General features: G+C 43.6%; 1 protein-coding gene across 1 annotated transcript in view; it reads right to left on the bottom strand.

The window, feature by feature from the left end:
- LOC112235490 (voltage-dependent calcium channel subunit alpha-2/delta-1-like) overlaps positions 1–26,915 on the bottom strand; it is a 131,555-nt gene that overhangs the window by 99,046 nt on the left and 5,594 nt on the right. The window contains exons 2-3 of the mRNA XM_042316847.1: positions 3,034–3,115; positions 755–871 (exon numbers count right to left, since the gene is read on the bottom strand). Of these exons, the coding sequence (XP_042172781.1) occupies positions 755–871; positions 3,034–3,115 (199 nt within the window). The remainder of the gene's footprint in view (positions 1–754; positions 872–3,033; positions 3,116–26,915) is intronic.

Consider the following 26,915-nt stretch of genomic DNA (forward strand, 5'->3'; position numbering starts at 1 on the left):
TGGGGACTTTAATTGACTTTACTCAGGTGGTGGTAGGAGAAAGTTATGTGGATGGGATAGGGATTATACAGAGGGCATCAGGACACAGCGAGGAGAACTTTGAGTCTGACATTGTCTAGTCATAAAGGAAAAGATGGCAGTATGATATTTGTTAACCACAAATGGGATTTGCCCCCCTTTCGCCCTAAGCCTATCACTAACCTAATTCAACAACAAATAGCTCGCATTCTTGGTCATCATTTCCGATATCATCAGTTTGCCTTTTCTAACACGGTCTATTGAAGTCTCAGAGCTATAAGGATTTCCACACACATTTAATCCAGTTGAAACATACTGAGAATGTACTCAATTATGGGCTACTGCTGTTGGTCAGTCTTTCATTTTGAATGGGACCAATTTATCCAATCTGTGAAATGAAGCCAATCTGTGCAATGATGCGATGAATCAAGTGCGAGTGAGAAACAAAAACCTGCAGACACTGCAGCCCTCCAGGAGATGAGTTTCATACCCTTCTTTCTTGGTATTAAGGTGCATGTGTGTGTGACTTTGTCTGCATCTGTGTGTGTGCGTGTGTGTGTGTGTGTGTGTGTGTGTGTGTGTGTGTGTGTGTGTGTGTGTGTGTGTGTGTGTGTGTGTGTGTGTGTCTGTGTGTGTGTGTGTGTGTGTGTGTGTGTGTGTGTGTGTGTGTGTGTGTGTGTGTGTGTGTGTGTGTGTGTGTGTGTGTGTGTGTGGACTGCTATGAACTGGTACTCACCTTGAGAGCACGAGAACGGTTGGCCAGGAGATTCTCAATGTTCCCCGCTGCATTAGCCACCAGCTGGCTGGCATCGTTGGACCCCACACTGAAGTACTTCCTGTGGCTCTGGAAGATCTGCACCAATCAGGAGATAGAGGGTCAAAGGTGACAGTGAAGCAATCAAGAGAGAGAAACAAGGTGACTCTGGACCAATCAGGAGAGAGTGATACTTTGATAAAATATTGACATTGTGTATCTTAGAATTGTACCTATGAGGATAGTCACAAAAATGTACTTGATTACCTTTATTTGCAGGGACAATGAACACAATAATCCAAATGTATGTAAATGTGTCAAATGTGTCAAATCATGATGTCACCACTGTGTGTACAATGCCAGTGTAAATCAAGCAACATTATGCCACATTGGAGCACAACGGCAAACACCATTTACTGAATATGGAATATGTTTCAGCAAGAGGAATTAAACAATAAAAAAACAGAAATGCCAAACAGCCAATTATTTAGCAGCCGGAGGGGCTTTCTAGGTCCGACATTAAAACCACAGGCTTGTAGTGTGTGAATGTGTGTGCGGGCACGCGCGTGTGTGTGTGTGTGTGTGTGTGTGTGCATGTGTGTGTCTAACTCTGTGTATCGAAGCATGTGTTTACTTAGCTAACCTCTGTGGGGCTGTGCTATGTGTTTCTGCTTGTCCATGAGTAATGATACTGATGGTTATTCTCCACATGCTCTTTCTGCTTACAAGCAAATACAATCCCCTCCCCTGTATAGTAAACAAAGCAGCCATGCTGCCAGAGGTCTCAATGAAGGAAACCTACATTTATTCTACTGCAACAGGACAAAGGAATGGTACAGTCGACCATTGATATTATCCCACTCTCTATCTATATATATGCTATTGGGTCAAGATAAGGTCATAAAGTCTAGCTATTTTCCCTCACCCCATGAGCATCAAATGATGCCTGCGACAGGAAATTAGCTCCAAACGTGGTACAACACCATCATGGTAAAGATGTCTGCTGTTTTTTTCTTCTAAATGTCTGTGATGACAAGCAGGGCAAGAGGCAGCCCTGATATGGTGTCTGTTATGGGTATTTTCCTGAGAATACTGTGTTGCTCAAGGGAAATCATGCCTGTGTGTTGTCCCTGGGACGTCATGCATTGTGTGTGTGTCTGAAAAATGTCATCCAAAAGGAATCTGAAGTACATTGACAATTACTGTGATGATTATTGTGCATTTCATATTTCTTAATTCTTCTTTTTTGTTTTCTGGTTATACATTGTTATTGATTATTGTATTGTTGGGCTATAGGTTTGCAAGAAAGACATTTTCACTGTACTTGTGCATGTGACATTTAAACTAGACATAATTACAGAGGCTCCATATCAGGCCTGGCTAGGCAAGAGGAGGAGAGGTGTCATAGGGTTATAGCAATCAACACACGGGATGTGTCCCAAAAGGCACCCTATTCCCCATATAGTACACTACTTATGACCAGAGCCCCTACATAGGGAATAGGGTGCCATTTGGGATGTAGCCAGAGTAACAGCTCCTCCTAACTGTCCATATCATGTAAGCTTGTTAGGGAAGGGGATAGGGATGTGGTGTTTGGAGTTGACACTGATAGTCCTTGAGTGTGGACATTCCCCTAGCAGAATACTGTAAGCAGATGTCCCACATATCACTAATGAGATGGCACTATGTAAAGTCCAGATCTGTTGTGACAACCATCATTGTATTGGATGTGACACACATCAAACAGGAGAGGTCAGGAGTATGTGTGCGCATGTGTGTGTGCACGTATATATATTGATTGTTGAAATCCAGAGTTGTGGATGTGTGACTATGGGGTTGCAAGCTTCCTGTGCGTTTGAGAGGAGTGTGGTGCACTCCTCTCACAGTTAACCCACTGTTCCTAGGCCGTCATTGAAAATAAGAATTTGTTCTTTTTTAAAAAAAAATGTATTTTTTTTAACCTTTATTTAACTAGGCAAGTCAGTTAAGAACAAATTCTTATTTTCAATGACGGCCTAGGAACAGTGGGTTAACTGTCTGTTCAGGGGCAGAATGACAGATTTGTACCTTGTCAGCTCAGGGGTTTGAACTTGCAACCTTCCGGTTACTAGTCCAACGCTCTAACCACTAGGCTACCCTGCCGCCCCCTTAACTGACTTGCCTAGTAAAATAAAGGTAAAATAAATAAAACATTTTTAAAAATATGCACGTTTGTGCACGTCTGTGTTCCTATGTTTACAAGGTGTTTCTGTGTGTCCCACCTGTATGAGGTTCTGCACTCCGCTGGCTGTGTCCGTCAGTGTGACCAGCTCCTGCTGCATCTGCTCCACCCATTCCTTTATCCTGAGGAAACAATGAAAGCACCAATCAAAATCATTCAAATTAATTTACTTCCTGTAACTCATCGAATCCGATGCTCAAATGGTTTTACTTAGCCAATCACATTGATATCTCTGAACTGCTGTTTTCAGGATCATATTAAATTGGCACCAAACAAAAGACAATGGACTGAAACAGGGAGGGAAATACTGAACTGTTCAGTAAGAAACGTTTTTGTTTTTCTGTTGCAAAACAGTTTGCTTCAGTGTGCACTAATAAATAAGACCCTGAAGGTGCAGAACAATCCAATAGAAATACATGTCTGTCAAATAGAATAAGGAATCAAGTTAGCTCTATGTTACATTTCTATCTGCAAAGCTGTGAATGTTCCACCTCACTGCATAAATAATCTTGACTTACATCGATTCGCCAATCACCTTGCAGTAGATACCACATGATGACACATTAACAGAGCAGTTGAGTCAGGCAGTAACAGTACTGCTGACTATCACTTTATGCAAAACATATCTCGCCATGCAGGCTAATAAATTCAGCGGTCTATAAAATAGTCATGTTTACCCTGAGTATATGTGTTTTGACTCCCCATTAACTGTGCATTAGAGTAGATATAGATATAGAGAGAGTAGATTATATATTCATGGTTGTCAGTGGGTGAGTAACAAGGACAGGGGTGAGATAGTAGGTAATGTATGCAGGGATAGTAGAGGGAGAAATTAGTAAGACTCCATTCTATCATAATGCTTTATTTTGATTGTGTTAATGAGATACAAATAAACTACCTGTACCCTATACAGAAAGGAACACTAGTTAACTGGCTCAATAAACTGTCTGTACCCTATACAGAAACGGAACACTAGTTAACTGGCTCAATAAACTGTCTGTACCCTATACAGAAACGGAACACTAGTTAACTGGCTCATTAAACTGTCTGTACCCTATACAGAAACGGAACAATAGTTAACTGGCTCAATAAACTGTCTGTACCCTATACAGAAACGGAACAATAGTTAACTGGCTCAATAAACTGTCTGTACCCTATACAGAAACGGAACAATAGTTAACTGGCTCAATAAACTGTCTGTACCCTATACAGAAACGGAACAATAGTTAACTGGCTCAATAAACTGTCTGTACCCTATACAGAAACGGAACAATAGTTAACTGGCTCAATAAACTGTCTGTACCCTATACAGAAACGGAACAATAGTTAACTGGCTCAATAAACAGTCTGTACCCTGTACAGAAACGGAACACTAGTTAACTGGCTCAATAAACTGTCTGTACCATATACAGAAACGGAACACTAGTTAACTGGCTCAATAAACTAACTGTACCCTATACAGAAACGGAACACTAGTTAACTGGCTCAATAAACTGTCTGTACCCTATACAGAAACGGAACAATAGTTAACTGGCTCAATAAACTGTCTGTACCCTATACAGAAACGGAACACTAGTTAACTGGCTCATTAAACTGTCTGTACCCTATACAGAAACGGAACAATAGTTAACTGGCTCAATAAACTGTCTGTACCCTATACAGAAACGGAACACTAGTTAACTGGCTCATTAAACTGTCTGTACCCTATACAGAAACGGAACAATAGTTAACTGGCTCAATAAACTGTCTGTACCCTATACAGAAACGGAACACTAGTTAACTGGCTCAATAAACTACCTGTACCCTATACAGAAACGGAACACTAGTTAACTGGCTCAATAAACTGTCTGTACCTTATACAGAAACGGAACAATAGTTAACTGGCTCAATAAACTGTCTGTACCTTATACAGAAACGTAACAATAGTTAACTGGCTCAATAAACTGTCTGTACCCTATACAGAAACGGAACAATAGTTAACTGGCTCAATAAACTGTCTGAAATACTTGTGCTATACAGAAACGGAACAATAGTTAACTGGCTCATTAAACTGTCAATTACCCTATACAGAAACTGGAACAATAGTAACTGGCTCATTAAACTGAATCTGTACTATACAGAAACGGAACAATAGTTAACTGGCTCAATAAACTGTCTGTACCCTATACAGAAACGGAACAATAGTTAACTGGCTCATTAAACTGTCTGTACCCTATACAGAAACGGAACAATAGTTAACTGGCTCAATAAATACAGAAACGGAACAATAGTTAACTGGCTCAATAAACTGTCTGTACCTCATACAGAAACAGAACAATAGTTAACTGGCTCATTAAACTGTCATTGACCCTATACAGAAACGGAACAATAGTTAACTGGCTGTTTAAACTGTCTGTACCCTATACAGAAAGAACAATAAACGGCCCAGCTTTAAACAATGGACAGAAAGTTAACTGGCTCAATAAACTGTCTGTAGCCGGGTATACAGAAACAGAACAATAGTTAACTGGCTCAATAAACTGTCTGTAGCCTATACAGAAACGGAACAATATAACTACAGCGCCAATAAACTGTCTGTGCATCTACAGAAGTTTGTGAGTGCTTTTGGTGACAACAATAGTTAGCCTGGCTCAAGGTTGAAACTGTCTGTACCCTATACAGAAACGGAACAATAGTTAACTGGACCAATTAAGTTTGTCTGTGATGTGTATACAGAAACGGAACAATAGTTAAAACTGGCTCAATAAACTACCTGTTATACAGAAACGGAACAATAGTTAACTGGCTCAATAAACTACCAATATCTCCTATACAGAAACGGAACACTAGTTAACTGTTGATCAGCGTCAATAAACTGTCTGTACCCTATACAGAAACTGAACAATAGTTAACTGGCTCATTAAACTGTCTGTACCCTATACAGAAACGGAACAATAGTTAACTGGCTCAATAAACTGTCTGTAGGCGTATACAGAGTCGGAACAATAGTTAACTGGCTCATTAAACTGTCTGTACCCTATACAGAAACGGAACAATAGTTAACTGGCTCATTAAACTGTCTGCGGCCCTATACAGAAACGGAACAATAGTTAACTGGCTCAATAAACTGTCTGTACCCTATACAGAAACGGAACAATAGTTAACTGGCTCAATAAACTGTCTGTACCCTATACAGAAACGGAACAATAGTTAACTGGCTCAATAAACTGTCTGTACCCTATACAGAAACGGAACAATAGTTAACTGGCTCATTAAACTGTCTGTACCCTATACAGAAACTCAAACACTTCAGTTAACTGGCTCAATAAACGGGTCTGTAGTCTATACAGAAACGGAACAATAGTTAACTGGCTCAATAAACTGTCTGTACTCCTATACAGAAACGGAACAATAGTTAACTGGCTCAATAAACTGTCTGTGACCCTGAATACAGAAACGGAACATAGTTAACTGGCTCATTAAACTGGCTGTACCCTATGCAGAAACGGAACAATAGTTAACTGGCTCAATAAACTGTCTGTACCCTATACAGAAACGGAACAACAGTTAACTGCAGGCCTCAGTTAAACTGTATTGTCCTCAGAAACGGAACAATAGTTAAGTCTGCCTGGGAGCATTAAACTGTCTGTACTGGGCCTATACAGAAACGGAACAATAGTTAACCCTGCTCAATAAATAGTTAACTGAAACGTTGAACAATAGTTAACTTTGGCTCTGTAAACTTGTTTGATAGCCTATACAGAAACTGAACACTGTTTTAACAGCCATGTTAAACACCTTGCCCTGATACAGAAACGGAACAATAGTTAACTGGCTCAGTTTAAACTGTCTGTACCATCTATACAGAAACGGAACAATAGTTAACTGACATCTTCAAAACCTCAATAAACTACCTGTACCCGTATACAGAAACGGAACAATAGTTAACTGGCTCAATTAAACTGTCTCCCATACAGAAATGGAACAATAGTTAACTGGCTCAATAAACTGTCTGTACCCTATACAGAAACGGAACAATAGTTAACTGCTCAATAAACTGTCTGGTCAGCTTTACAGAAACGGAACACTAGTTAACTGGCCTTAAACTGTCTGTACCCTATACAGAAAGTAACAATAGTTAACAGGCTCTTTAAACTGTCTGTACCCTATACAGAAACGGAACAATAGTTAACTGGCTCAATAAACTGTCTAAAATCCCTAGCTACAGAAACGGAACACGTTTAGTTTAACTGGCTAAATTAAACTGTCTGAGCCTATACAGAAATGTGTCTAGTTAACTGGCTATAAACTGTCTGTATTATACAGAAACGGAACACTAGTTAACTGGCTCATTAAACTGTGAGGAATTCTAAACAGAAACAGAACACTAGTTAACTGTATACGCCCCCGCTCTTTCATTAAACTGTCTGTACCCTATACAGAAATGGAACACTAGTTAACTGGCTCATTAAATGTTTGTCTGTACCGCGATGCGTACAGAAACGGAACAATAGTTAACTGGCTCAATAAAGTTAGCCATGTTACAGAAACGGAACAATAGTTAACTGGCTCAATAAACTCTCTGTGTCCCTCTACAGAAACGGAACACTAGTTAACTGGCTCAATAAACTGTCTGTACCCTATACAGAAACGGAACAATAGTTAACTGGCTCAATAAACTGTCTGTACCAGGTCTATACAGAAAGTTGGAACACTAGTTAACTGGCTCATTAAACTGTCTGATGACCTATACAGAAAGGAACAATAGTTAACTGGCTCAATAAACTGTAGTTTGTACCCTATACAGAAACGGAACCATAGTTAACTGGCTCAATAAACTGTCTGTACCCTATACAGAAACGGAACAATAGTTAACTGGCTCAATAAACTGTCTGTACCCTATACAGAAACGGAACAATAGTTAACTGGCTCAATAAACTGACTGTACCCTATACAGAAACTGAACAATATTTAACTGCCTGGCCGGTTCCCCTCTCTCCACTGGGATTCTCTGCCTCTAACCCTATTACAGGGGCTGAGTCACTGGCTTACTGGTGCTCTTCCATGCCATCCCTAGGAGGGGTGCGTCACTTGAGTGGGTTGAGTCACTGACGTGGTCTTCCTGTCTGGGTTGGCGCCCCCCCTTGGGCTGTGCCGTGGCAGAGATCTTTGTGGGCTATACTCGGCCTTGTCTCAGGATGGTAAGTTGGTGGTTGAAGATATCCCTCTAGGGGTGTGGGGGCTGTGCTTTAGCAAAGTGGGTGGGGTTATAGCCTGCCTGTTTGGCCCTGTCTGGATGGGGTCACAGTGTCTCCTGACCCCTCCTGTCTCAGCCTCCATTATTTCTGCTGCAGTAGTTTATGTGTCGGGGGGCCAGGGTCAGTCTGTTATATCTGGAGTATTTCTCCTGTCTTATCCGGTGTCCAGTGTGAATTTAAGTATGCTCTCTCTAATTCTCTCTTTCTCTCGGAGGAGGACCTGAGCCCTAGGACCATGCCTCAGGACAACCTGGCATGATGACTCCTTGTTGTCCCCAGTCCACCTGGCTGTGCTGCTGTTTCACCTGGCTAATCTGCCTGCGGCTATGGAACCCTGACCTGTTCACTGTGATTACTATTACTTGACCATGCTTGTCATTAATGAACATTTGAACATCTTGGCCATGTTCTGTTATAATCTCCACCCGGCACAGCCAGAAGAGGACAGAAGAGGCCACCCCTCATGGCCTTTTTCCTCTCTAGGTTTCTTCCTAGATTTTGGCCTTTCTAGGGAATTTTTCCTAGCCACTGTGCTTCTGCACCTGCATTGCTTGCTGTTTGGGGTTTTAGGCTGGGTTTCTGTACAGCACTTTGATATATCAGCTGATGTAAGAAGGGCTATATAAATACATTTGATTTGATTTGATCTGCCTCAATAAACTGTCTGTACCCTATCCAGAAACTGAACAATAGTTAATAGGCTCAACGGTGTACACAAGTTCACAGTGAGAGTGAGTGGTTCCTTCATTGTTCTGAAGAGAAAAGGTCCATATGTAACCATAAGACCAAATGTGTTATGAATAAATGGATTGAGACACATTGAATAACCAGCATAGCTGCCATTTTGAACACATTTTTGTCCTCTGTTGAAAACATTTTGCTACAGCGTGCCCTATTGAACACGAATCTGGTCACATACAATAGCGATGAAATTGACGCATTGTTGATGTGGGGATTGTGGACTGCATTGGCTCATTCATTACACTAGCAGTAGGGAATAGTCTAGAAGTGGGTGAATGGTCCATCCACAGGTAAACACAGTGATTGAGTGTGCAAATTTCCAAACAGCAGGTAAATACATCTACTTGAAACACCTAAATGCAGACCCAGAGGAGACATGTGCTGTGTCCAAAATCGCACCCTATTCCTTATATAGTGCACTACTTTAGACCAGAGCCCTATGGGAGCCTTATGGGCCCTGGTCAAACCTAGTGCAATATATAGAGAATAGGGTGCCATTTGAGACTCATCCCTGATTTGAAGGACACCATAGCAGTACATGAACCCTCAACATAGTTAGGGGAGGAAGTATGAATCCATATCCATGAACTCATCAAGTGTCAAACACCTCGATGAATCTTATTACTTGACAAGTGAGATGTGGTACAGGCTCATCTTCTAGGAAGAAACACACACACAACCACACACACACACACACACACACACACACATGAATAAAGACATGCAGGCAGGCACGCAACTTGCACCCCACTCTCCCAACACACACAAACGTGTTACAAATCCTTGTCAATAACCATTAAAAATGCATGACTGGGGGTCATAAGGGAAATTAACTATTTTCCTCCAGGTATGTTTTAACCCATTCCACTATACAGAAGTGCATTAGCCCTTGACTTTGGATATGTGTTATGTTATCCTATCTAATAACCCACACTGCAATGTGACTAGGGCTCGTGCTGGAAAACGTACAGAACCAGTCAAATGTTTGGACACACCTACTCATTCAAGGGTTTTTCTTTATTTTCTACTATTTTCTACATTGTATAATAACAGTGAAGACATCAAAACAATGAAATAACACATGGAATCATGTTCTAACCAAAAAAGTGTAAAACAAATCAAAATATATTTTATAATTGATATTCTTCAAAGTAGCCACCCATTGCCTTGATGACAGCTTTGCACACTCTTGGCATTCTCTCAACCAGCTTCATGAGGTCGTCACCTGGAATGCATGTCAATTAACAGGTAGGCCTTGTTAAAAGTTAACTTGTGGAATATATTTTCTTTTTTAATTTGTTTGAGCCAATCAGTTGTGTTGTGACAAGGTGTTATTTAATAGTTTTGATGTCTTCACTATTATTCTACAATGTAGAAAATAGTAAAAATAAAGAAAAACCCTGGAATGAGTAGCTGTGTCCAGACTTTTGACTGGTGCTGTATATACAGCTCAGAGAAGCAGCTGTCTGGGGGGGCTTGGGGGCAAGGCTGGAGTACTATCAGCACATTTCTGATCTCACACACACACACACACACACACACACACACACACACACACACACACACACACACACACACACACACACACACACACACACACACACACACACACACACACGGCTGCGCACTCATTCATGCTCACACACATGCTCACACACACACGCTAACACACCTTTCATCCTAACCCTCCATGAAGATATTAGTGCATGACATACCCTTGAGCCAGCACCACTGAGCCAGCACCACTGACACACCGCTGCTCAAAGCCCTTAGCTCACAGCAGGAATAGCTTCTAAGGGTCACAGTAAGGTCCTAGCCTGCAGAGTCAGCTTTTGTCTGCTATGTGCAACAGGGTGGGCCCTGGAAATATGTCCCATGGTCCTATCCAACAGGCTAGGCAGATGCAACAGGTGCCCTCGGCAATGAGGTCCTCTGTTAAAATGTAAATGTGTTGCCGCTGCACTTAGAATAGCATTTGGACAGGAGATGCAGAGAGAAACATGAATAGACTTCATATTCTCTATGATGAGGCTCTACGACTGAACATATGGGCTGGCTATTTTGAATCCTTCTCTAAATACTGACCTTATGTTCTAGCTTTTATGCCGTGTTCCCTCAGGTAACCAACAACAGGTGGAAGAGCTTAGTAAATCTGGCCAAAAGCCAACTCTGCTTCACGATTAAACAATGATTAGTTCTTACAGTATCCAATACTGTATAATAACTACAGACAGACGGTACAGCCTACAGCCAATTTGTTCTGTGTGTGTGTGTGTTCAGCCCCATAACTTGTTTGAAACAGGAGAGGCAGCCGGTAATGAGGAGAGGGGAGCAACAATAAACCTTGTCCCATGGAGGGGCCACCGTTTCTGAGTAAAGATAATGTAACTGTCCTGTAGCCTCTGGCAGCTATGGAGGACCCAGAGGTCAGAGTGTTGGTTAAAAAATGACACCACATTACTATTGGTACACAGTGAACTAACGACTGTGATAAAAGCATTGCGAAAATGCTTGCTTCATCTAAAGTCAAGGACAAGAAAAGCATTATTAGTCATGTCTCTAAACAAATAAGGTTTCTTGTATTGTTTAAAAAGACAAGCTCTACCTCAACACATAATGTAAAAAGTGTGATGTTACCACAAAGGAGGAAAACAATGCTTTTCTCTCAAAGACAAACCATGAAGTAATGTCTAAAAAAGAGGTTTCAACACTTAAAGAGCTCAACAAAGCCCTCTGAGAGGATGGAAACTTGGAGCGGGTCATGGAAAACCAAGATAACATCGCCCTACCCCCTCCCCCTCTCATTTCTCCCTCTCACTCTCCCTAGCGAAGGGGAAACAGAGAGAGGGGGGGTGGGCTTTGAGGCGGGAAAACCCAAAATGGCTGGTGAGCCAGAGAGAGAGAGAGAGAAAGAGCTAAGCAATACAGCCAGTTGCACACTCCGGGGCTGGGACTGAGTGGAGCCTTGTGAAACTCAACCAAGTGTAAAGAGAGAGACCCATAACCCCCTAGAGCCTTTTCTCTCGCTGTCTTGCTGCTTGTGTTCTTAACATCCCCCACTTACACAACAGACTGTGCACATTTAGAAAACGGCGGCCGTTTTTCATTTTCTCTTTCTTGCCATCCTCCTCTTGCACAATGTAATGTTTGGGTTTTGCTCCGTGGAGAGAGCAGAGCGCAGATCAACATGGGTACACTGCCGGAGGTGCGCCCGAGGAGAGAGAAGACTGGTTTGTATTTTGGATGAATATATAATCTGATATGCAGAGGGAGAGCCTCCACTTTAAAATAAATGACATGGACCTCCCACAAGGTTTCTTGCCGAGACATTTCAATTTAAATGCGTGTCTGTGAATTCCAAATGGAGAGGTGGTGATTTTTTTTATATGACTACATGGGAATAAATTCGGACAGGACAGATGGTTACTATTGAATCTGTTAAGACGTGACCTGCTTCGTGCAGTATGGCACTCAGTTATTTTGTCAAAGACATATGATATGAGTGTTTTTATTCATTTTCACAAAATCAGTAAGCCATCCAAATACACCCCACCACATACAGGTGATTAGATAAAGATATTTAAATTGTTCAGAGAGTTCATTGGAGAGTTCCCCACTACTGGCAATGAGGATCTTTTGGTTAATCTTTTGATTCAATCTTTCAATTGCATCTTAGCCTCACAGAATTAGCCTCTCACATATTTAACCTATTAACCTTGTACAGTAGCTGGTGATTAGACAAATATTTTTCTCTCTGTCTCTCTGTAACAGAAGACGCCTCCCCAGACCAGCTGTCACCTGTGTGTATCGGAAAACATTGAAACCAGAGCACTGGGTCCTTCAGAGGACATAATGGGGTTCAAAGGTGAAGGGGTAAGGTGCCCTCTTAGCCTAATCTCTGTGTATGTGCACGAGAGTGAGCGCACGCGTGTGGAGGGTCTGTATTATGTATAGTAACTCATCAACTGAAGTGCTATATTGGGGGTGTGATGAAGCATAAAATAGGACAAATGTTTCCCTGAGTGTTCCCCGAGAGTTCCGAGAGTTCCCCGAGCGTTCCCTGACTGTTCCCTGACTGTTCCCTGAGTGATCCCTGAATGTTAGAGTAGGATCTGACCCCAAGTGCCCTAGAAACATAGTATTTAACAGTACTATCCCCAACCAGGCCACCTCTCTGAAAGACTTGGAAACACAGCACCATATGTTACAGTACAGCACTAACGAACAATAAAACAAATATATGTACTGCATGCTGTATATATCATTATTATCACTTAGTAGCTGTGAACTGTGTTGTTTTACAGGGTCAGCCATAGTAGTACAGCGCCCCTGGAGCCAATTAAAGTTAAGTGCCTTGCTCAAGGGCCATAGTGAACAAGTTGCCCAAGAATAACGTGTTTAGCCAATAACCACGCACAACACAGAGTGGAGCGTCCAATCCCAGAGCCCGTTACAGAAGAGTGGGAAGCCCAGAATAGCTTGTCTGACTCAGACTGAGAGCATCATTGTCTGACCTCTGGCTGGATTAGCCCTCGGGTTACTTTAGACTACTGAGGCCATTTCTGTTCTCTCCTCTCCATTTCACCCAGCTTCTTTTTCAAAATGATGCAGCCATTTCACCCGGCTTTATGTAGCTACTAACTGAAGCAATGGTTACTTTCCAATATCCAGATAACCATTTAGAATACACACCAGAAGGTCATTGAACCATTCCTACACTCTTAGAAAGAAAAGTGCTATCTAGAACCTTTAAGGTTTCTTTGGCTGTCAAAGAGGGTTCTACATGAAACCCAAAAGGGTTACACCTTGAACCAAAAAGGGTTCTACATAGAACCGAGAAGGGCTCTCCTGTGGGGACAGTCGAAGAACCCTTTAAGAACCCTTTTTTTCTAAGAGTGTAGATGTTTAAAATTCAATTTGTACTGCTACAGTGGTAAATCAAAAAATAAAAGCATATTCCAAAAGAAACCAACAGCCCCAACTCTGTGTCATGGTTTAAACTATTTCCCCCCATTTGGCTGCACTTGACAGTCCCATATTTCAACAACTTTTCAGGTGTCTCAACTTTTCTTCCTACCTTGCTGACAAAAAGGTATTTCCATTGATTAATGGTGCCATTGCACAGTGCACTGTTTGGATGCAGGATTTATTGTGGAGTGGACCAACATGCGCAGGTAGCCTACGCTTTCAAGTGATTTGCTTGACAATAAGATGAAGACATCATGACTGGTCGTGTTCACACCGAAGGTAAAAGGTGATACATTTATTACCATTAAATGACATGTCTTTACTGTAGGGCCCATCAACAAAAATAAAAATACATGAAAAAATAAAGAAGACCATCCAATATGTCACGTGTATTCTGATACACACTTCAATTAGTGTTACAATGCACTGATGTATCATAAGGCCTTATAAATGAACTTATGAGGCATTTTGTAGGTGCCTAATAGAGTGTGCTAAGTATGCTAGGCTACTGTAAATATGTTTTGATTAGAAAAGTTTTGTTTTATGTCTCTTAGTTGTAAAGGCATTGTACAATATGCTAACTGGCACACGTCACTGGGTTCGGCTAGAGCTGGCAAGCAGGCAGTAAAGATGGGAGTTGTCCACCGCTGGGGCAATCTTTCTCACAAAAAGATCCCTGAGAGTTTTTCTGGAAAGTCTTCCTTCACCTATACCAATAAAGAATTGTATTCCAACCCCTCTCTCTTTTCTAAAACGTATTCTCCACAGCCACCGTATGCCCTCCACATAGGCCTTATTCATGACTACTTTTTCTCCATGTTTTCATTTCCATCTGTTCTGATTTCCTCTGATTCATTGCTCTGATCTGAATGAACTGACCAGGTGAAATCCAGCCTGATGATGAGCTTCCACCACATGGTTTCCACCTGTGGAGTCTTCTCCAATCATTGCAGACAAGGAGAGAACAGATTCCCAGTGTGAAAGAGCCAAGTCTCGCTTCTACAAAAACCCATTTAAACAGCAGAAAGTGATGACTACTCGTCAAGGAGACTTTCTTTCAGAAGTGTTGTATCATTGTCGTCAGATACTGTTTCATTTCTATGTCAAGTTAGACGTTTAATTCAGGGTTTGGATCTAAAGACAGTAAGACATCTCACGGAATCTCACCTCTCATTTCAACCTTTCATTAGTGATCCTCACACTTCTCCTCATTGCCAAGGCAACAGCTCTCAATTAGTACACAGGTAGCCTATAACAGTTACAATCACCCAGAATAACCACACAGCCACAATGTCAGCCATTTTATTTTTTACAAAAACACTGAAGTGGGCTTCCAACAGAGTCAGCATTCAGTCAAGCCTAACATGTCCAATGTAATGTTTGGACTCCACAGCTGTACTGTTTCTATATTTGTTTACTTTTGTTTCTTCTGTTTGTATCAGGGCAGAACCTGACACCATGTAAACACCACTAGCCAGTAGAGAGCTCCATCGATTGCAAAGTCAAAAGCCCCATCATTCCTGACCACTATCATAGAGTAGAAACAGATCGACAAAGAGGTCAAGGCCCCATCCTGAAACAACCCATAGCCCCATCCCGCAGTACTTAGATGTAGATGTAGATCTGAAAGCTTTGGATAGGTATGGTAGTAGTTTCATCTTATCCCTGATAGGCTGGGTGTAGATTTTGCCATATAGCTCACACCTGTCCAATCTTTTCACATAATCAGATCTAGGGGATAGGATGTGTTTCTGGACAGGACACAAACCTAGGATTTGCAGTTACTTCTCACATGTAACTGAGATAATCAGTGACCTAACTACCGGTGACCAGTAATTTTCAATGAAAGGAGGAGGTGAGACACGAGGACACACACAGCGACTTAACGGTCCCAAGGAGAGCTAGCAACCAAAGTTCAACATTACCCAAGTTTATGCTAGTTGTAGTGACACACCTGCACAGCAGCCAGTTAGACTAAATACACCACTTTCTGAGTCTCTCCTCTCCACCACTCTCTCCTCTTCATTTCTCTCTCTGCTGTTAACACAGGGCTGTTTCACACTTTGTCAGCGGAGCCACACTTGATCTCTAAATACTGTCAAACTGTCAGGGAGAAGAAGCACGGCAGCAGGCAGCAACTGCCTGACAGACAGATGCAGACTGGAACGGGGGTGTTTTTTTTTTTTACATAACATTAGTTATTTATCGGTCTCATACACTGAGATTCTCTGTCCTCAACCCCTTATTAGTGGTGATTTTTCCTTCTAATCTACTCTTAGAGGGATATACCAGTGATATAGGCGTGAGGAGGCGGGAGAGTGTGCGAGAGAGGGAGAGAGAGGCTATAATTTAGCCATCAGATACCTAATAAAAGCTGGTACTGTGGAGCAGTAGGCTTTAATAACCAACCTGACAGAACAATGGCGAAGACAAACAGTCTCTCTCTCTCTTTGGTATCTCTTTTTCTCATTGTTTACCTTGCTCTCTCTCTTTTCTCTGTTGCTTCATCTCTCCTTGTTTTTCTATCACTCTTTATCTCTCCTTTGCTCCCCTTGCATTCCCTCCCTCCCTCTCCCTCCCTTTCTCATTTTACCTCTAACCTCCTCTCTCTCCTTCAGTCTCCTTTGCTCTCTATCACTCTCTCCCCTCGCCTCCCTCCCTCTCCCTCCCTTTCTCATTTTACCTCTAACCTCCTCTCTCTCCTTCAGTCTCCCTTTGCCTCCCTCCCTCTCCCTCCCTTTCTCATTTTACCTCACCTCCTCTCTCTCCTTCCTCCTTTGCTCTCTATCACTCCTCCCTCCCTCCCTCCCTCTCCCTCCCTTTCTCATTTTACCTCTAACCTCCTCTCTCTCCTTCAGTCTCCTTTGCTCTCTATCACTCTCTCCCCTCACCTCCCTCCCTCTCCCTCCCTTTCTCATTTTACCTCTAACCTCCTCTCTCTCCTTCAGTCTCCTTTGCTCTCTATCACTCTCTCCCCTCACCTCCCTCCCTCCCTCCCTCCCTGAGAGGCAAAACAGGCAGTTAAAGGATAATATCCTCTTTATTTATTGAGGTCAATCACACAGTAATTGTAGGCTTTGTAGCTAGCTGTCTTCCGTTCTCATTATCCTGGGCAGCGAGAGGTTATTGATGTTCTTCTCTCTTTCACTCTTCTCCCACCATCATTTTCCTGTTAAGAAGTCAGAGAACCGGAACACGGAACCCCTGCTTTGATCTGAGGCGGCTGGTTATGTGGGAACCCATGGCAACCGTGCTTGTTGCATTCCAATGGGTACTTATGGTATAAATAACAACATAGAGTATATGAGGAGAGGAGAGACTGTCCACTGTTGTCCATGCATGTTCATTTCCCCTACAGTGGAATCTCCATGACATCACAAAATGACAATCATACAATAACAAATACCTTTACTATATCTCACTATACCGCAATACAAGGATGCCTGACACACACACACACACACACACACACACACACACACACACACACACACACACACACACACACACACACACACACACACACACACACACACACCTTGTATAACTAACCCTGTGGGGACACACAATTCAGTCCCATTCAAAATCCTATTTTCCATAACCCCTAACCCTAAACCTTACCCTAACCCCAAAACCTAACCTTAATAAACCTAAACCTAAACCTAAACCTAACCCTAAAACAAACCCTAATTCTAACCCTAACACTAATTCTAACCTTAACCCCCTAAAAATATTATTTGACCTTGTGGGGACTAACAAAATGTACCCAGTTGGTACATTTTTTGTTAGTTTACTATTCTTGTGGAGACTTCTGGTTAAACACTTCCACCCCCACACACACACCCACATACACGAGAATAGTGTATATTTCATTCAATGATAAACAATTCAAGAAGAGCATCTAGTATGTACTGTAGTGTGTACTGTAGTATGTTCCAACAGACACAGTAAAAATACACCTGGGGGTGTTGTGAAATTTCAGGTTACCATCGAAATGCAGCTTGGAGTGGGTGCTAGAAATGCAGCTTGGAGTGGGTGCTAGAAATGCAGCTTGGAGTGGGTGCTAGAAATGCAGCTTGGAGTGGGTGCTAGAAATGCAGCTTGGAGTGGGTGCTAGAAATGCAGCTTGGAGTGGGTGCTAGAAATGCAGCTTGGAGTGGGTGCTAGTCTATGACCTCATTTCACTTCGGAGGACCTTTTGGTTCCGGACATCTGACAATCATCTGACAGTCCGAAATGCCTGCACTGGAGTTCCCACTCCACTGGATCAACCCAGCACTGTAGCAAACCACACCAGCCTTACCCAATCACCAGCCTTACCCAATCACCAGCCTTACCCAATCCAACCCAACCCATCCATCCCCTCTGCCTCACAAAATACACTATACTCACTTTCATGTGACATGTTAAAAATAGAAGATTAACCCTCCAGTCAAAATGTCCAATTAACATCAGTCTACCACCCACACAATAAGGCTAAGTGCCTCTTTGCTGGGGTTGTTCAGAGTTAAGGTGTCTCTCTGATGAGTCCACTCTGACCCAACCAGTGAGGTAAACACCACTTGTGTCCACACGACTCCATTACAGACCACAAGGCCCATCGTGTCCAAATGCCTCTGTTAGTTATTTATTATTGACTTTATAAAGTCTGGGATTAATGTGTGAACTGTTAGACTAACGGACATGAAGCACTGATGACTGAGCCTCCGTTGTTTTGGGGTATTATAGGATGTGTTAGCAAGTGGTGAATATAGCCAATGAATCAAAGACTCATCGTACATTGCAGTCAGACTATTTCCAAGGTACAGAAATTATCAATAAATTGGGAATTTTCCCTTTAAGATTTTGTCAAAATTCTGTTAGTTTAGAGCAGATTGGTCAAAAGTTCCTAGAGCTGGTGGTTTTGGTCTAGTTGGCATTCAAGTCTGACTAAGAAGGTTTTTGGCTCAATATATTGAAATAGTGTATCTAAGTTTCTTCAGCTGGGTTTAAATTCAAAGCAAGTTGCTGAGGATAGTTTAGTGATCCTTTAGACAAGGATGTCTTAAATGGCCTTCTCTGTCTCAACAGATAGACATGGTGTTGTAGTCTAATCCCAGATCTCATTCCCTGCTCCGGGATTCAAGAATACTGTACAGCGTTACGTTCAGCCGGGGTTCCTGTGGGGGACAGGGCATCGGTCCAAACAGCTGTTAACCATTCCCATTCCCAACGTCTGCTGGGCAACGTCTCGGAACGCAATGGAACATTCTGGGAAGTACCATGTGCCACAGGTGGCAGGGGACGACGTAGCCTAGGTTAGTTTAGCGTTAGCATAGCGCTGGGTGATTACTTCTACTTCCAGTCTTCCTAGTGTACACACATCAGGCCAGGCAAAGTAGTCTTTCATTCTTCCCAGAGGGCTGAACCGGAGGAGGGGTGGAGGAGACACCGGACACTAAAACAACAAACAGGAGGCTGCACATAAAGTGTGGATCCCCCAAGCCTTCAGTGGTGGAACGTGGGGAGAATTATGGGGTATGGGGGAACGAGTTAGCGCGGTACAAAGATATCCCAGACCAGTACAACCCCCAGGTCTGAGTCAGAGTCAGGACACTCACCCCCTACCCTAGAGGCTAGAGAGATCAAATATAGCCTGTGAGAGAGAGAGAGAGAGAGAGAGAGAGAGAGAGAGAGAGAGAGAGAGAGAGGGAGAGGGAGAGAGAGGAGAGTGAGAGCAGAGCGAGAGACAGAGAGAGAGCAGAGAGACAGAGAGAGAGGGAGAGAGAGAGAGAGAGAGAGAGGGAGAGAGAGGAGAGTGAGAGCAGAGCGAGAGACAGAGAGAGAGCAGAGAGACAGAGAGAGAGAGAGAGAGAGAGAGAGAGAGAGAGGGAGAGAGAGAGAGAGTGAGAGCAGAGCGAGAGACAGAGAGAGCAGAGAGACAGAGAGAGAGGAGAGAGAGAGGGGGAGTGAGAGCAGAGAGAGAGAAAGAGAGAACAAGAGAGAGAGCAGAGACGGAGAGATCAGAGAGAGAGTATTCACTTTGTATATTATCTACCTCACTTGCTTTGGCAATGTTAACACATGTTTCCCATGCCAATAAAGCCCTTGAATTGAGAGAGAGAGAGAGATCAAGAGAGAGAGTGCAGCAGAGGTTGCTGTGGGCCCAGACCGTGTGCCCTGGTGTCTGGGTAGCTGGGTAACAGATATAGCCTTTAGCAGCTTACGCAGATGGGCCGTGGGCATTCCTCCTGAAATATACCTGCTAACACCAGCTCTCTCATGGGGAGCGGAGTCATACACAGACATACAACCCGGGTTGGCTTCAAACACCTTTCTAAAATATAATACCGTTAATATGGTCATAAGTAGACTCTTTTTACCTCTGACAGTTGAAAGTTAAAATATTTATGCAGAATAAGAAACCCATGCGGGATATTAACCCACAACCATGGTGTTGGATGCGCCACACTCCAACCCACTGAGTCAGTGGAACCTCCTAGTCAACAACTCAGCCTCTGAATACACGGTCGACAAACACCATTGTGTTCTAGTCCCTATGCACAGACACAGACAGCTTCTTTAACTCTTTATTAAACATTGCCTCGGTGAGTGCAGAGAGTGTGGGTGGAGCGGCATTCACATTATGCCAGCAGATCAGTGGAGACAGGGTTGGGAACACGAAAAGGCATATCTATTTAGCTGGTTGAGCATGAAATCTAATTATGCTTTAAAACTGAGAGAGAGAAACCCGGCGAGGAGGGTGATGGGAACCATGGAAATGGAGGAGAGGGGAGGAGAGAGAAAGGGAGAGAGTGGGACACGGAGGAGAGGAGAGAAGGGAGGGGGGGGAGAGAGAGATGGAGGGACAGAGATGAAGGGAGAGTGGGAGAGGGAAGGGAGAGAGAGAGGGCAGAGCCTGAGTCAAAAGCAAGACGAATGCGATCACAGGCTTGACTGTAACCAGATAACATGACATGCACCCATCAGGCCAAAATACCATTTATATATAGATAGGGTGAAGCTTTATTTAAACGGGGATCAATAAAATGCTTATAAAGCATTATTTAATAGCTCATTACCCATGAACAACCGGTTTGTAAATAATTAATTCATCATTCATTTGTGTATTTTGTAGCAAATATATTTTCTAATCATGTATTTTGTAGAAAATACATTTTCTAATCATGTATTTTGTAGAAAATACATTTCGTAATCATGTAATCAAGTCACTCAAAGGCCTTATACATGCATTTAAACATATGTATTGATTAATAACTACATTATGATGTTTACTAACTGACTGACTGACTAACTGACTGGATGACTAGCTGAATGACTGACTGACTAACTGACTGGATGACTAACTGAATGACTGACTGACTAACTAACCGGATGACTAACTAACTGACTGGACGACTAGCTGACTGACTAACTGAATGACTGACTAACTAGATGATTAACTGAATGACTGACTGACTAGCTGACTGATTGGATGACTAACTGGATGGCTAACTGAATGACTGACTAACTGACTGGATGACTGACTGGACAACTAACTAACTGACTGGATGACTAGCTGACTGACTAACTGAATGACTGACTAACCGGATGACTAACTGAATGACTGACTGGATGACAAACTGACTGACTGACTGACTGGATGACAAACTGACTGGATGACTAACTGACTGACTGGATGACTAACTGAATGACTTACTGACTAACTGACTGGATGACTAACTGGATGACTAACTGAATGACTGACTAACTAGATGATTAACTGAATGACTGACTGACTAGCTGACTGATTGGATGACTAACTGGATGGCTAACTGAATGACTGACTAACTGACTGGATGACTGACTGGACAACTAACTAACTGACTGGATGACTAGCTGACTGACTAACTGAATGACTGACTAACCGGATGACTAACTGAATGACTGACTGGATGACAAACTGACTGACTGACTGACTGGATGACAAACTAACTGAATGACTTACTGACTAACTGACTGGATGACTAACTGGATGACTAACTGACTGGATGACTAGCTGACTGACTAACTGAATGACTGATTAACTAGATGACTAACTGAATGACTGACTGACTAACTGACTGGATGACTAACTGACTGACTGACTAACTAACTGGATGACTAGCTGAATTACTGACTTGCTGACTGACTGGATTACTGACTGACTGACTAGATGACTGACTGACTGATCGACTGACTGACTAGCTGACTGACAGGATGACTAATTGACTGACTGGATGACTAACTGGATGACTGACTGACTGACTAGATGACAGACTAGATGACTAACTAACTGACTGGATGACTAACTGGATGACTAACTAACTGACTGGATGACTAACTGGATGACTAACTAACTGACTAGGTGACTAGCTGACTGACTAACTGAATGACTAACTGAATGACTGACTGACTAACTGACTGGATGACTAACTGACTCTGACTGACTAACTAACTAACTAACTGGATGACTAGCTGAATTACTGACTTGCTGACTGACTGGATTACTGACTGACTGACTAAATGACTGACTGGATGACTGACTGACTGATCGACTGACTGACTAGCTGACTGACAGGATGACTAACTGGATGACTGACTGACTGACTAGATGACTAACTCGATGACTGGATGACTAACTGTCTGACTGACTGACTAACTAACTGGATGACTAACTGACTAACTGAATAACTGATGGGATGACTGACTGATTGACTGACTGACTAACTGGTTGACTGGATGACTGACTAACTGACTAGCTGACTGCCTGGCTACCTGACTAGCTGACTGACTGATTACCTGACTGACTGGATGACTAGCTGAATTACTGACTGACTAACTGACTGACTGACTGACTGGATGACTAGCTGAATTACTGACTTGCTGACTGACTGGATTACTGACTGACTGGATGACTGACTGACTAGATGACTGACTGATCGACTGACTGACTGATCGACTGACTGACTAGCTGACTGACAGGCTGACTAACTTACTGACTAGCTGACTGACAGGATGACTAACTGACTGACTGGATGACTAACTGACTGGATGACTGATTGACTAGCTGACTGACTGATCGACTGACTGACTAGCTGACTGACAGGATGACTAACTTACTGACTAGCTGACTGACAGGATGACTAACTGACTGACTGGATGACGGACTGACTGGTTGACTGACTCACTGACTGACTGGATGACTGACTGACTGGATGACTGACTGACTAGATGACTGACTGATCGACTGACTGACTAGCTGACTGACTGATCGACTGACTGACAGGATGACTAACTTACTGACTAGCTGACTGACAGGATGACTAACTGACTGACTGGATGACTAACTGACTGGTTGACTGACTAACTGACTGACATGATGACTGACTAGCTGACTGACTAGATGACTGACTAGATGACTGACTAGATGACTGACTGACTGACTAGCTGACTGACTAGCTGACTGACTGGATGACTCGCTGACTCGCTGACTGACTGACTAGCTGACTGACAGGATGACTGACTGACTAGCTGACTGACTAGCTGACTGACAGGATGACTGACTGACTGGATGACTGACAGGATGACTGACTGACTAACTGGCTGACTGGATGACTGACTAACTGACTAGCTATCTGACTGACTGACTAACTGACTGACTAACTGAATAGCTGACTGACAGGATGACTGACTGACTGGATGACTGACAGGATGACTGACTGATTGACTGACTGACTAACAGGCTGACTGACTGACTAGCTATCTGACTGACTGACTAACTGACTAGCTGACTGACAGACTAGCTGACTGACAGACTAGCTGACTGACTGGCTGCCTGACTAACTGACTGACTGGATGACTGACTGATTAACTGGCTGACTAACTGACTAGCTGACTGACTGGCTGCCTGACTAACTGACTGACTGGATGACTGACTGATTAACTGACTGACTGGATGACTGACTAACTGATTAGCTGACTGACTGACTGAATGACTGACTGACTGGATGACTGACTGGATTACTGACTTGCTGACTGACTAGCTGACTGACTAACTGACTGACAGGATGACTGACTGACTGGATGACTGACTGGATGACTGACTAGCTGACTGACTAGATGACTGACTGACTAGCTGACTGACTAGCTGACTGACAGGATGACTGGATGACTGACTGACTAACTGACTGACAGATGACTGACTGACTAGCTGACTGACTAACTGGCTGACTGACAGACTAGCTGACTGACTAGCTAACGGACTGACCTGCTGACTGACTGACTGATTGACTGACTGGCTGACTGACTAACTGACTGGCTGACTGACTGGCTGCCTGACTAACTGACTGACTAGCTGACTGACTGGTTAAATAACTGACTGGATGACTGACTAACTAACTAGTTGCCTGAATGACTGACTGACTAGCTGACTGACTGGATGACTGACTGACTAGATGGCTGACTGATCGACTGACTGACTAGCTGACTGACAGGATGACTAACTGACTGACTGGATGACTGAATGGATGACTGACTGACTGACTGGATAACTGACTGACTAGCTGACTGACTGAATGACTAGCTGACTGACTAACTGACTGACTGACTGGATGACTGACTGGATGACTGACTAGATGACTGACTAGATGACTGACTGACTGGATGACTGACTGACTAGCTGACTGACAGGATGACTAACTGACTGACTGGATGACTGAATGGATGACTGACTGACTAGCTGACTGACTGACTGACTGACTAGCTGACTGACTAACTGAATGACTGACTGACTGAATGGATGACTGACTGACTGGATGACTGACTGACTAGCTGACTGACTGAATGACTAGCTGACTGACTGACTGAATGACTTGCTTACTCGCTGACTGACAGCATGACTGACTAACTAGCTGACTGACTAGCTGACTAGCTGACTGCCTGGCTACCTGACTAACTGACTGACTAGCTGACTGACTGATTACCTGACTGACTGGATGACTGACTAACTGACTGACTGGATGACTGACTGACTAGCTGACTGACAGGATGACTAACTGACTCACTGGATGACTGAATGGATGACTGACTGACTAGCTGACTGACTGACTGAATGACTGACTGACTGAATGGATGACTGACTGACTGGATGACTGACTGACTAGCTGACTGACTGAATGACTAGCTGACTGACTGACTGAATTACTTGCTTACTCGCTGACTGACAGCATGACTGACTAACTAGCTGACTGACTAGCTGACTGACAGGATGACTGACTGACTGACTGACTGATTGACTGACTGGCTGACTGACTAACTGACTGGCTGACTGACTGGATGACTTGCTGACTCGCTGACTGACTGACTGACTAGCTGACTGACAGCATGACTGACTGACTAGCTGACTGACAGGATGAATGACTGACTGACTGACTGATGACTGACTGACTGACTGACTGACTGACCGACCGACTGGCTGACTAGCTGGCTGACTGACTAGCTGACTGGATGACTGACTGACTAGCTGACTGACTGGCCGACTGGCTGACTGAATAACTGACTGGGTGTCTGACTGGCTGACTGATTGACTGGCTGGCACCGGGCCTCTCTGGGGGCACAATCTGTGACATCAGACTTTGCATTTCAGATTCGATGATGTTAATCATCTGCCTCGAAGCCACGGAGCAGCCTAGGAGACATGTTCCATCTCAAGGAGAGAGAGAGAGATAGAGAGAGAGAGAGAGAGAGAGAGAGAGAGAGAGAGAAAGGGAGAAGAGTGGCTGCAGAAAATCTGAGGCAGACAGACACTGGCATGTGAGGTTAGCGCTGGAGCACAGAGATGCAGTCACGCACTGTGACAGAGAGAGGGATAGAAAGATGGAGAGGGAGGGGGGGTGAGAGATGGGAGCAATATGAAAAGAGATTGAGAGGAAAAGTAAGAGAGAAACAATAAGAGAAAGCAAGAGAAAGAGAGCGAGAGTCAGGGAGAAAGCAAGAGAGAGAGGAAGGCAAGGGGAAAGAGAGGCGGGGAGAAAGAGCGAGAGAGCGAGCGAGAGAGAGAGAGGAAGGCAAGGGGAAAGAGTGAGAGAGCGAGAAAGGGAAAAAGAGAGAGAGACGTAGGTAGAAAGAGAGAGGGAGAGAGGCAGGGAGAAAAAGAGAACAGCAGGAAGAGAGATAGAGGCAAGGAGAAAGAGAGAGTGAGCGGCAGAGAGAGACAGGGAGAGAGAGAGAGAGAGAGAGAGAGAAAGAGAGAGGCAGGGAGAGAGAGAGGCAGGAAGAACGAGAGGCAGAGAGAAATAAAGATACAGGGCAAGGGGAAAAAGGCGGGGAGAAAGAGCGAGAGAGCGAGAAAGGGAAAAAGAGAGAGGGAGAGAGGCAGGGAGAAAAAGAGAACAGCAGGAAGAGAAATAGAGGCAAGGAGAAAGAGAGAGAGAGAGCGGCAGGGAGAAAGAGAGAGAGAGAGCGGCAGGGAGAAAGAGACAGGAAGAGAGAGATAGAGAGAGGCAGGGACTGAGAAAGAGAGGCAGGGAGAGAGAGAGAGAGAGAGAGAGAGAGAGAGAGGAGAAAGAGAGAGAGGCAGGGAGAGAGAGAGGCAGGAAGAACGAGAGGCAGAGAGAAATAAAGATACAGGGCAAGGGGAAAGAGAGGTGGGGAGAAAGAGCGAGAGAGCGAGAAAGGGAAAAAAGAGAGAGGGAGAGAGGCAGGGAGAAAAAGAGAACAGCAGGAAGAGAAATAGAGGCAAGAGAAAGAGAGAGAGAGAGAGCAGGGAGAAAGAGAGAGAGAGAGAGGCAGGGAGAAAGAGACAGGAAGAGAGAAATAGAGAGAGGCAGGGACTGTAGAAAGAGAGGCAGGGAGAGAGAGAGAGAGAGAGAGAGAGAGAGAGGTAGAAAGAGAGAGAGGCAGGCAGGCAGAAAGAGAGAGGCATGAAAAAAGAGAGATGGAGGTAGGCAGAATGAGA

Source organism: Oncorhynchus tshawytscha, unplaced genomic scaffold, assembly GCF_018296145.1.
Source record: "Oncorhynchus tshawytscha isolate Ot180627B unplaced genomic scaffold, Otsh_v2.0 Un_contig_3309_pilon_pilon, whole genome shotgun sequence".
NCBI lineage: Eukaryota > Metazoa > Chordata > Actinopteri > Salmoniformes > Salmonidae > Oncorhynchus > Oncorhynchus tshawytscha.